The 12,268-nt window shown below is 53.1% G+C and overlaps 1 protein-coding gene across 3 annotated transcripts in view; it reads left to right on the forward strand.

The window, feature by feature from the left end:
- TRIM67 (tripartite motif containing 67) overlaps positions 1-12,268 on the forward strand; it is a 51,876-nt gene that overhangs the window by 32,966 nt on the left and 6,642 nt on the right. For 2 of the 3 annotated variants that reach the window (XM_030334841.1, XM_030334842.1), the window contains 5 exons: positions 3,463-3,558; positions 4,711-4,833; positions 5,876-5,986; positions 7,332-7,491; positions 9,519-9,664. In XM_030334841.1, the coding sequence (XP_030190701.1) occupies positions 3,463-3,558; positions 4,711-4,833; positions 5,876-5,986; positions 7,332-7,491; positions 9,519-9,664 (636 nt within the window). Of the gene's footprint in view, positions 1-3,462; positions 3,559-4,710; positions 4,834-5,875; positions 5,987-7,331; positions 7,492-9,488; positions 9,665-12,268 lie in introns of all 3 variants that reach the window. The other variant, XM_030334843.1, reaches the window with a different exon arrangement.

Genomic DNA, 12,268 nt, shown 5'->3' on the forward strand with positions numbered 1-12,268 from the left:
GTGGGACTTCCATTAATGCCCCCCGGCATTCACACTGCCATCAGGGGCTCTTCCGTGGGGAAATAGCAGACCAGGGTACAGGAGCCCCCACGTGGATGAGCACGCTGCTGGGCCCTGGGATGGTCTGTGCTTGGACAGCCTCTCTGGGGGTGCATTGAGAGAAGGAGCTGGAAAGATCAGGCAGCTGGTGGGTCTGGAAGCAGTGTCTACCAAGCTGTGAGATTATTCCCCTTTGAGCTGGGTATTTGCCTAAGGTCACTTGTGTCCTTCAAAATCACTCTGTTCTTGGGCTCCTTGCCACGCTCCTTGGTCTACTTGCCAAGCAGGAAGCAGGTGGACAGGCCCTGCGGTGGGCTGGGCTGCTGGGAGGCCGGTGCTGGCCGGATGGAGTGGGGACAGAGCCATGTTGGCTCCCAGTACCAGGAAGAGGGTGAAGGACCCTCACTAATGCCGCCTCTCAGAACTTCTTGCTGGCAAAGGGTGTGCGCAGCAGTGATAGGTCTCCTGGAATCTGTCCCATGTTAGCATGTACCTCCAGTGAAGCGATCAATCTGTTTTTTTTTTTTTTTTTTTTTATCCAGCCAGTGAGGCTTTTCTGAGCCCCTGCTTTGTGCCGGCATCACTGGCTAGAAATGCAAAGACAAAAGACAAAGTCCCCAGCATCAAGGACTATATAGGTTCATGGGAGATGCCTCCCCCCCACTTGGGGAAGGAACTTTGCAGCCACTGTGGGCCCCATGCTTTGGGAGAGTGTAATAGGGAGGAAGGTGCCACACTTTTCTGGACACTGATAAACTTGCATTTAAAATCCCTATTGTATGGGAATACAAGCTGGTGCAGCCACTCTGGAAAACAGTATGGAGGTTCCTCAAAAAACTAAAAATAGAACTACCCTACGACCCAGCAATTGCACTACTAGGCATTTATCCACGGGATACAGATGTGCTGTTTCGAAGGGACACATGCACCCCCATGTTTCTAGCAGCACTATCAACAATAGCCAAAGTATGGAAAGAGCCCAAATGTCCATCGATGGATGAATGGATAAAGAAGATGTGGTATATATATACAATGGAGTATTACTCGGCAATCAAAAAGAATGAAATCTTGCCATTTGCAACTACATGGATGGAACTGGAGGGTATTGTGCTAGGTGAAATTAGGCAGTCAGAGAAAGACAAAAATCATACGATTTCACTGATAAGAGGACTTTAAGACACAGAACAGATGAACACAAGGGAAGGGACACAAAAATAATATAAAAACGGGGGGGGGACAAAACAGAAGAGACTCATAAATATGGAGAACAAACAGAGGGTTACTGGAGGGGTTGTGGGAGGGGGGATGGGCTAAACGGGTGAGGGGAATTAAGGATTCTACTCCTGAAATCATTATTGCCCTCTATGCTAACTAATTTGGATGTAAATTTTAAAAAATTAAATTAAAAAAAAATAAATATAGCTTGAAAAAATAAATAAATAAAATCCCGATTGTTGAAGATCCTCTTGGGGCCCATGAATGATCCTGACATCTCAGTCTCTTTGTGGGTGCAGCTTTCTGGGGATGGGCTGAGTTATCCTGGGACCTGTAACCTTCCAAGGCTGTCCACACCAGCAGCCACTGGCCACATGTGAAGCATTAACTAAATACAATTTAAAATGCACCTCCTCGGGGCGCCTGGGTGGCGCAGTCGGTTAAGCGTCCGACTTCAGCCAGGTCACGATCTCGCGGTCCGGGAGTTCGAGCCCCGCGTCGGGCTCTGGGCTGATGGCTCAGAGCCTGGAGCCTGTTTCCGATTCTGTGTCTCCCTCTCTCTCTGCCCCTCCCCGTTCATGCTCTGTCTCTCTCTGTCCCAAAAATAAATAAAAAACTCTGAAAAAAAATTTTTTTTTAAATAAATAAATAAAATGCACCTCCTCAGTTACATTGGCTACTTTTCAGTGCTCAGCAGCCACACGTGGCTGGTGGCTGCCGAATCAGAGCAGACACGGAACCCTTCTGTCATTCCCGTAAGTTCCATTGGCTAGTCTTCGTGCATGGATACTTATAATAGAAAGTGGTACCCCCTGTGTGAGCTGTGGGGGGCGGAGCCTAAACCACCTGGGGTGGGGGTAGGGATGGGGAGGCCAGTGGAGAAAGGGGCAGGACAGAGCCCAGACCTCACCCTGACCTCATCTTGAGTGTGGATGCTTCCTGGGTCTGAGGCTCCCTCCTTCTCTCTCCTCATTTTTCCCTGAGTGGTCTTTTCCACTCCATGGCTTCATTTACCATGTTCCCCAGAGATGTTCAACCAGGCTGTGTTGGTACAGTTCAGTGGATCTCAAACTACATCAGATCCCCTGAGAGGGCTTCATAAAAGCCAGACTCCTGGGCCTTCACTCCCAGTTTCTGATCAGTAGGGCCGAGGGTGGGGCCAGAGAAGTCGCGTTTCAAAGTCCCAGGTGACAGGTGACCCCGATGCTGCCGGTCTAGGAACCACACTTTGAGAATCATTGGTACGGTCTAAAGAATCACCTTCACTGGGGCACATGGGTGGCTCGGTTAAGTGTCCAACTCTGGGCGCAGGTCATGATCTCATGGGTCATGGGATCGAGCCCTGCATTGGGCTCTGTGCTGACAGTGTGGAGCCTGCTGGGGATTCCCTCTCTCCCTCTCTCTCTGCCCCTCCCCTGCTTGCATGCATGTGCGCTCTCTCTCTCTCAAAAGAAATAAACTTAAAAAAAAAAAAAAAAAGAATCTCATTCACGGATTCACCCATTCCACAAATATTCATGTAGTGCTACCACGTGCCCAGTGCTAGAGGTGAACAAACCAGGCAAGGTCCCTGCTCTAGGGAGCTTACGTGCGGGCGAGGGGAGACCGTCAGTAAACAAACCTGTGTCAGGTGGTGATGAATGTTATAAAGAACAGAGCAGAGCGAGGGGAGAGGGCTATTTCATAGGGTCACCAGGAAAGGCCTCGCTGACCAGGTGACATTGGAACAAAGACCTGAAGCTAGAGGGGGAGGGCGGGCCGGATATGACCCTGGCCTTTCTGGCCCCGTCTTCAGTTTTTTAATTAGCAAAATGTGACTCATGGTCAACATGGCCACAATCAAGGTCATCAGTCTCCAGCAGCTAGGTTCGAAGACCAGTTCGATTGCACGTGTATGCGTTTTGTTAAAAAGGCCATAGATTCCATCTGGGCTGGCGGTTCCACCTCTGGGTGCCAGCAACTGGTGTCCCCTCCGAGCCCCCTCTGTCCACACTGCCCTCTGCAAGGGGAGGACTCTGGAGGGCTAAGGGGACCGCCACAGGAGGCTGCGTCCCACTTCCAGAGGATGCCTTAGGGCTCCCAGTCCATACGGCTCCAGCACGCGGGGTCCGTTCTAGCCCCTCACATACCCCCAAGCCTTTCGGGTGCGGCGCAAACTCAGGGCCGTTCACGCCGGATTTGTCTTTTCACCGCTCGGTATCTTTTTAGGCCCAACTGTCACAGGCCTTAAATGGAGTTTCCGATAAGGCGAAAGAAGCAAAGGAGTTTCTGGTTCAGCTGAAGAACATCCTGCAGCAGGTCCAGGTGAGCAGAGCTGCAGCACGGGGAGGGCGGGCGTGTCGCAAGGGAGGGTCCTGTGGCGAGCGTCTTGCGGGGGACGAACACAGGAGGCTTAACTGTCCTGCTGCACAGCCTCGGACGTTGCAGACGTCACCCGCTCAAGCCGCTGACGGTCATGTGGCACCTGATACTGGAAAGGGATCCCACACGCACCCAGTTACGGAGAATCGTAGAACGAGAGCTGGAAAGGGGCCAGCACTCCGTGCGGCCACGGAGGCCTATGTAATATCTGTGCGCGGCGCTTCTGTACCCAGGGAATCGATACATCATTTACCGCATAAATGTGTTTACTGTGCCACATACTGAGCCCAACACAGATCAGTAAGTCTCTGGCTTCAGGAGCTGTCCGCAGGGGAGAGGACACACGCGCGTGTGCTCTATACGAATGTGCATGCGTGGAGGGCCCATTCATACAGACCGGACCAAAGGCGCCGACTTCTTAATCTTGGAGCAGCCCCCCCACGAATGACTCCATTGTAATGTCATCACCTCTCCAGAGGCCTTGTCTCCAAACACGGTCACATTCTGAGTTCCTGGGTGTGAGAGCTTCACCAGAGGCCGTAGCACAAGGTCTGGATCCCTGCTGATCTCTGAGACCTAGAAGGATTCTTTTTTAAGACTGACCGAGATCCTGCAGTCTTCCGTTGTTTTCCTGCTTTCCGATTATAAAAAGCAAAAGCATGTATTATAGAAATTTTGGAAAGTAGAGAGTGAGAGAGCCACGGAAAGGTTCACCAATATCTCCCCCCCTGGGGTGACCACCTCACCATTCTGCCATGTTCTTCTGCAATGTAGACACGCGTGTGCACGCACACACAGGACGGAATTATGCTGTGTGCAACTTGTAGCCCCCCTTTTGTTTTCTTCCCAGTCTCTCATGAGCATTTTCCAAGACGTTAAAAACTCTCAACGGACGAGGTTTGAACGACTACCGGATATTTCACCATACTGGTGTGCCAGGATTCATGGTACCCTCTCCTGATTCGTATTTACGTTGTTTCCAACGTAGTAATGTTACAGATGACTCTGGGGAAAGCTTCTCTGAAATACGTCTTCGCGGCTAGCACTGGCCGGGTTTCAGCATGTCTTCTGTCTAAAGCTCTCTGCTCCCCCCAGGAAAACGGACTGGACTACGAAGCCTGCCTGGTTGCTCAGTGTGATGCGCTGGTCGATGCTTTAACTCGGCAGAAAGCCAAGCTGCTCACCAAGGTCACCAAAGAGAGAGAGCACAAGCTGAAGGTACGTCCCCGGGTGACGACACCCTCGTTTCCCATCGTGGCCTCCACACCGCGAGTGGACTGGAGCACACAGTAGGTACTGGGTCAATATTAGGTGGGTGAGAGAATGAATGAATGAATGAATGAGGCAAGGAAGGGGTAAGCCAGCTGCCCCGGACGTGCTCACACTCACGTGACTTTCCCCAAAGCCAGCCATCACCCACACTGTCCCTGCAAAGCCACAGTCAGGTGCGCTGAATCCTGCTGTTCTCAGGTCAGGGGTACCCTTCTCCTATCTTCTCTGAAGTCCTGTTTTCCATCTAAGGGACTCCGCCTGTTCTCAGCTTGCAGAGCAGTAGTGACCAGTGACCGTAGTGAGGCCGCCCTCTGTTCGGGTCGCCAGCTCTGTCACCTTCTTCAGGCCCTCTCTAACATCTCACACATTCAATAAGCAGCAATAATAATGCAATGTTGTTATGGCATTATTAAATATTAAATATTTATTGCGTTGTTAAATATCCACCACGGGAAGGGGATGGTGTCCCCTCACGGGACGCTGGGCTCCTGCTCCGGGCAGGTGCCATGAACGCTCTGCGTTGACAGAGGACTGCTTCATTGCCTTGACGGCTCAACCGATTTCATAGACATTTCCCAACTGAAGCAGGAAATATTACTTTCAAGGAAAGGAGGAATGCGTGTTGGGGATAGCCCATGGTTTCCAAGCGAAGAGGCCAAGCCCATGGAGTTATCCACGACCACCAACGATGAAAAGTAAGACAGGAGGTGGTCACTGATCACGTGGACAGTTTCAGACCGTGCACTTTCTCTAGTGCCCAGGGTTCAGGCAGAGAGTTTGTTCTGTTGGGCGGTGGGTCCGTTTATTCCCCAAGGAAGAGGGTGCGTGGAGCTCAGGAGCAGAACAGCCAGAGTCTCGAGAGGGTGCAAGGTGCGCAGACCAGCGCTGCAGCGTCTAGGGCTTTCTCTGTGCTAATTCTCCAACTTCCACTGCAGCCTGGCTGCCCCTCCTCTGATGAGATGGTTACTAGGGGTTCTTTGCATCACAGATGGTTTGGGACCAGATCAATCACTGCACACTGAAGCTGCGTCAGTCAACCGGGCTGATGGAGTACTGCCTAGAGGTGATCAAGGAGAACGACCCCTCTGGCTTCCTACAGGTGAGCCTGCGCACTGGGAGGACCCAGGGAGGCTTGGCTTCCTGCCTCCAAATCCACCACCGCTTCCCAAGCTATCCGGAGTTTTAGGACGGTCCCTACCAGTGGCTTGGAATTGAATAGATTCTCCCTTGCTCAGAGATTCCCCAAGACCCAGGCTCTCGTCTCGTCTGACTCTCACTAGCTGTGACCCTGATTCTGTGCCCTCGTTAAAAGAGGAGGTCAAACGTCATAATACCTAGGGCCAACGTGTCGTGCATTTATGCTTTGACTTCCAGAGACCCCAACTCAACATTTTCTCCACAAATGGGAAAGGACAGTCTTTGCCAAACAAGCTGGAGGCTTGGAGGAAGTGAGTTAGCAGAATCCACACGGCCCATTACCTCAATGTGCGGAGTGCCACAGGCCTGGACAGATGGCCGCTGCCTGCAGAGCCCATGCAGGCTTGCCAGGGCATCCCTCCAACAGCCAGGCTGACTCAGGGCCACGAGCATCTCTAGAGGACAGGGCAGTGACAGGGGCTCAGCCCTCCATCTATGGGGAAATGATGGCCCCCTTCACTAGTCCCCACGAAGGGTTCACAGGATGGCTTGACAGGGACATGTAAGTGTCTGAATGAGCAGGACTTTCCAGCGGAAGACAGCAGAGCTGGGAGTGCAATGGAGGGACAGTTTGGAGCAACTTGGGGGGAGGGGGAGGGGGAGGACACACTGTGGGGAGCAAGCTTCAAAATTCCGGGGATACAGGAAGCGCTCTCTTCAGACCCTGGGAGGAACTGCTAGCATGTTTCACTTTGCAAAGTACTGGATCTCACAAAAGCAGTATAAGGAAGAATGCTTTTGCGTATTTGCTTCACAAAACGGTTTGGCCTGATATCTTCACATTTTTTAATGTGTATTTATTTTGAGAGAGAGAGAAAGAGAGAGAGGTCAGGGGAGGGGTAGGGAGACAGGAAGAGAGAGAGAATCCCAAGCGGGCTCTGCACTGTCACGCCAGCCTCGATCCTACCAACCATGAGATCATGACCTGAGCTGAAATCAAGGGTCACTCAATCGACTGAGCCACCCGAGCGCCCCACCTGATACCTTTAGATAGCAGGTTCTTCTTTATATTTAAATTACTGCCCTTTTAGAATACGATTTAAACAATACAGTTCACTTTTATTTGCACGGTGGCATGCCGGCAGGGATCATATACTCCCTGCCCTGGCTGGTCTGAGAGCATACGGCTGACACAGCCCCTTCCTGTCCCCAAGCCACAGACACCAAGCCCCTCCTCCTAACCCATCACTTGCTGCATGATTTTCCCTTTGCACATCGAAACCCTAAACTCTGTGCTCCCCTTTAAGATCTCGGATGCTCTGATCAAGCGCGTGCAGGTGTCTCAGGAGCAGTGGGTCAAAGGCGCCCTGGAGCCAAAAGTGTCTGCGGAGTTTGACCTGACCTTGGACAGCGAGCCGCTGCTGCAAGCCATCCACCAGCTGGACTTCATCCAGATGAAATGTAGGGGTGAGCCGTGGTTGGCCCAGTTCTGTCCGTGCCTCTTTTGGAAGGGGCATCCACTCTGAGGGGGGCAACTTAGTGTCACCAGAAGACGGGTGACACACAGAGTGAGGCAGAGCGGGAGGGGAAGGCCGCCCGAGTCACAGGCCGGGGCCCAAGTCCCAGTTCAGCCTGGGTCACCCTGGGTAGCTGGAGGACCTAGGGCGGGTGGCATCCCAGTCTGAGTCCAAGTTCTCTCCTTTGTAAAAGAGGGTTCTTTGTTTATTCAGACACTTAGTGAGTGTCCACCCTGTGCCAGGCACTGTTCTAGGTGCAGGACACCGCTTTGAACAAGTCAACACACTCGCTCACAAGACTCAGCTGATATTCCAGAAAAGGAAACAGACAGTACACAGATACATCGTCTCATGGCCAAAAGAGGCTTTTGGGGAAAGCGGGATGTTTTGAGGGGAGAGAGATGCAATATAGGGAAAGAACATTCCAGGTGGCAGAGGAGTGGCAAATGCAAAGGCCCTGAGGCAGGAATCCATTTTCTGGGTTCCAAGAAGAAGAGCAAGAAGGTCAGAGGTGAGAGCAGAATGAACAAGGTGGAGGAGGCTGGGAGGTGAGCTCAGAGAGCCACGAGGGACACAGGCTAAGGGTCAAATAAAGTTGCGTGGCTTGCACCAGGTTACAAAGTAGCAAACGATGGCCCGAACCAGTCCTGATCCAAAGGCCGCCTCTCCAGAGGCATCGAGGCCACATTCAGGAGAGGCAAGGAAGCTGTTTGGTTTTTTTAAACCAGAATATCGAAGGATGGAGTGCTACACCTGCAGAATCTGTGAGCGCAGGAAATCCTTACCCGCCAAACGTGTGGCCATTTTTACGCCAAAGATGAAACAGGAGTCTTGCACGTCTGCGTGCTCCCTCCCACACTCGGTTTGCACCTTGGGCCAGGTTTGGAAAGGCTGCCTGCCCTGGGTGTGAATGAGACGTGGTGCTGAGGAGCAGGAGGAGCCTGGCAGAGTGTGCAGGGGTGCGGCAGAAGACAGGGGGGCTCGGGAAAGCTGAGGTGCCAAAGGTAGAGGCCTGGAGCCGCTCTGGACGCTGCTCCGGGAGGGATTCACAGAGGGCGTGGGAGAGCCTAGGGCTAGAGGGGGACCCCTACCTGTTTGTAAACCGAGGCCCCGGGGGAGTCAGCTACGCTCAGCCAGCCCTGAGACCAAGTCTGTAAGTAAGACAGGGCTGCACCCAGCTAAACCATGGGGGGAAATCTGGGAGACACCCCTAATAACGGGAGCCAAATGGAAATCTGGAAGTTTTACAAATCTGATGTTGCAGTTTTCCCTTTAAAAACTGTCAGTGTGGACTGTATTTATTTCTAAAATCTCCGGAGCCGGAACAAGGCTAGAATATAAAAACTTTCTCCGGATCTTGCTGTGACAGAACTTACCATGATAACATTTGATTCAAATCCCTGATTCCGAGGGTTGACCACTGGATACTCTGATTGCCTCTCCTTCCCGGCTCTGGTTCCCTGGGCCTCTAACGTGCTTCCAGCCAAAGGTTTAAATGCGTCCTTGAATTCACCCCACCAGCACCTTCCCAGCCTAGTGTCAGCTGCACGCTGGCCCCACAGTGGCTCCGAGGCACTTGGAACCCGGCTCTGTTGGCAACCCTCACGGGCTCCTTGTGGGTCTGAGACTCAAAACTAGGGATTCTCAGTGGGTAGGTGGGGCTCCTCCTTGGGGCTCCAGATGCAGAGTCGTGGAGGCACGGGCCATGCCTCTCCCACCTCCCACCCCAGATTCCAGGACAGGCTGGAAGTGCACGGTCACCTGAGATCGCACTGCCCCCCTCTGCCAGCCTTGAGACTGAGATCCCGGGGCTGAGGTGTGCCTGCGAGAGGCTGGGAGGGACCGCAGGGTGGCGCCACCATTCCTCCTGGGGGCCGGGGGGGGGGGGCCCTGCGATGGGGGAGGAGAGTCCACACAGGTGTCTGGCATGCTGCCGGGGTCCGTGAGCTGAACCCGCCGTTCCTGTTCCTGTCACAGTGCCGCCCGGCCCCCTGCTGCAGCTGGAGAAGTGTTGCACCCACAACAATAGTGTCACACTGGCCTGGAGGATGCCGCCCTTCACCCACAGCCCCGTGGACGGCTACATCCTGGAGCTGGATGACGGCGACGGGGGCCAGTTCCGGGTGAGACCCTGATGCTGGACTGGGGGGTCCTAATGCGGAGGCCTCTGGACTGCCCTCGGCTCCATTGCTGCCCCTAGGGGGCGTTGGCCCAAACACAGAGGGCTGGTGGGTCTGGAACCTTGGGAAATGGGGCTTCTCTGTCGGGGGCTACGTCTGGACAGCTGGGGCAGGCAGAGGTGACAGCCACAGAGAAAGTTTAGGACAGCCTTTCTGCAGAGACTGACACAGGTCTGAGGCAGAGGAAGAGCTCGGAAAAGGTATCCCCTGCCCTGATCTACTTCCTGCTTCACCCCACCAGTGCAGTCCCGGCTATTCCTCAGCACCTTCCCAGATATCCCCGCTCACACAGGCTCCCCCCCCCCGCCCCCCTCCCCCGCCACTCCCTCAAGGCTCTATCCCTCCTTGTCCCGCCTGGGTCACTGACTGTTCTACCTGGCGAGATGCTCTGTGGGTGAGGACAGCCACTTGGTAAATGGCCGTTGGGTTGAGATGAACTTCTACCTTCGTGTTTCCAGGGATGAAATGTCATGGGGACAAGAGAGGCTCTTAGTGAGCCAGAAAATGGTGTTCTACTCCCCCATCCGATAGAGACCCCCCAAGCCAGGCCCCCTAAAGAACTCTTCCCGGGGCGCCTGGGTGGCGCAGTCGGTTAAGTATCCGACTTCAGCCAGGTCACGATCTCGCGGTCCGTGAGTTCGAGCCCCGCGTCAGGCTCTGGGCTGATGGCTCAGAGCCTGGAGCCTGTTTCCCATTCTGTGTCTCCCTCTCTCTCTGCCCCTCCCCCATTCATGCTCTGTTTCTCTCTGTCCCAAAAATAAATAAACGTTGAAAAAAAAAATTAAAAAAAAAAAAAGAACTCTTCCCTGAGTTTTCACACAGCAAAGTTCAGGTCACTGTCAAGTTGCTTTGTTGACCAGGGTCTTCTTAGAGCTCCTCCTTTTCCATTCCCGAGGAGACTGCATAAAGATGTTCTGGAACAAAGCACTGCAACCACGACAGTTCCGACATCCCTTCTCCTGGGGGGCTGCCCCATTGAACAAATCTTGCTGAAGATCAATATTCCTTTCGTTTCTCTCAAAGGGATTTATGCATAGGTCATTTCATTTTCTGTTTGAGACCTACCCTACAAGAACGTAAGCGTTGGGGAAATAATAGCAGCCTTCCCTTGGGAATTACTGGGCCCCGTGTGAATATATGGGCAATTTAGGGGACAGCAGAGTTGAGGAATGGCAGATCATTCACTGGGTGCAGAACCTCAGTCGTTGTGGCTGTGCAGAGAAGCTAAGGTTGGAAAGAACTCCTGGACTGGAAACCAGGAGAAGAGCCCCCGTTTCTGAAGCGGGAAGGGAAGACTGTTTCCGGATGTTAAAAGAAGCAGCCACAGGGCTCACATACTGATGGCCCCTTCCCTCCTAGACATAGCCACCAGCAAAAGCTGGATACAAGGGCTGGAATTTATGAGGAACCACCTGTTAAAGTGGGAAGAGTGTCGGCTTTCAGTGCAGGCAGGCCTGGATTTGAACCCTGGCTTCCAAATGGGTTCATCTGGATCTTGGGCAGGTTTCCAACCTTCTCCGAGTCTCCTTCTGTATGAAATACAACAACAACAACAACAAACCAATAACAACATCCAAGCGTTGTGTGAGGATTAAAATGCCCTACACAATGCCTCGCACCCAGCTGTTATTATTAATGACTTGGCATAACAAATGAAGAGTGAACCCCCTAGACAACGAGAGAGGAAAGATGTTTTAGACCAAGTAGAAATGGTGACACAGGACGGGGTGCAGGGCTGTGCATTTGAGGGAGTTAATAGGACAAAGGTAAGTTTGAAGTGAGTGGGGAACAAAGTCAATCCCTACTAACGGATCTTTGGGGTCCCCTGCAGAAATGTCTCACCTCTCAGGAGGCCATGAGAAAAGCCGTTCAGGGGGCAGGGGGGCCAACGAGGGGAAGATGGCAACCTCAGGGGTGGCGGAAGTTGGGGAGGGGGGCGGAATGCCCCTCTCGATCCAGAAGCGATCCCGGCCCAAACCCACCTGAACCCACCTGTGCTTGGTCACGCCCTTCCTCTGTCCACTTTTTCCCATCATGGGTGATGACCCTTCTTCTTCTTTTTTTTTATTTATTTTGAAAGAGAGAGAGAGAGAGAAAGCACAGGTCGGGGAGGGGCAGAGAGAGAGGGAGAGAGAATCCAAGCAGGCGCCTCACTGTCAGCGCAGGCTCCAACGTGGGGCTCGAACCCACAACCTGTGAAATCATGACCTGAGCCGAAGTCGGACGCTTAACCGATGGAGCCACGCGGGCGCCCCTGTGATGACCCTTCTTTTAAAAGTATTGCTTATTTTGTTTATTTAGCTGCTTTAGCTCATGTTCGCTAGCTTAAATTCCCACCGACAACCAAGAAGGAGGTGGGGGTTTCTGCACCTCCACCCCTCCTGGAGGAGTGGGTGTCCCTGGGATCCAGGGTCCTATCTGATCGGCTGGCCTCAGCAGAGGTAGGACATTCTCGGGCAGCTGCCTAGCTGGCTACACACCTGCCATCCCTCCCCGCCTCCCTAAGACCCCGTCACACCTCACATTCTCACGGGCAGAGGGCCTGGC

This window comes from Lynx canadensis, chromosome D2, assembly GCF_007474595.2.
Source record: "Lynx canadensis isolate LIC74 chromosome D2, mLynCan4.pri.v2, whole genome shotgun sequence".
Taxonomy (NCBI): domain Eukaryota; kingdom Metazoa; phylum Chordata; class Mammalia; order Carnivora; family Felidae; genus Lynx; species Lynx canadensis.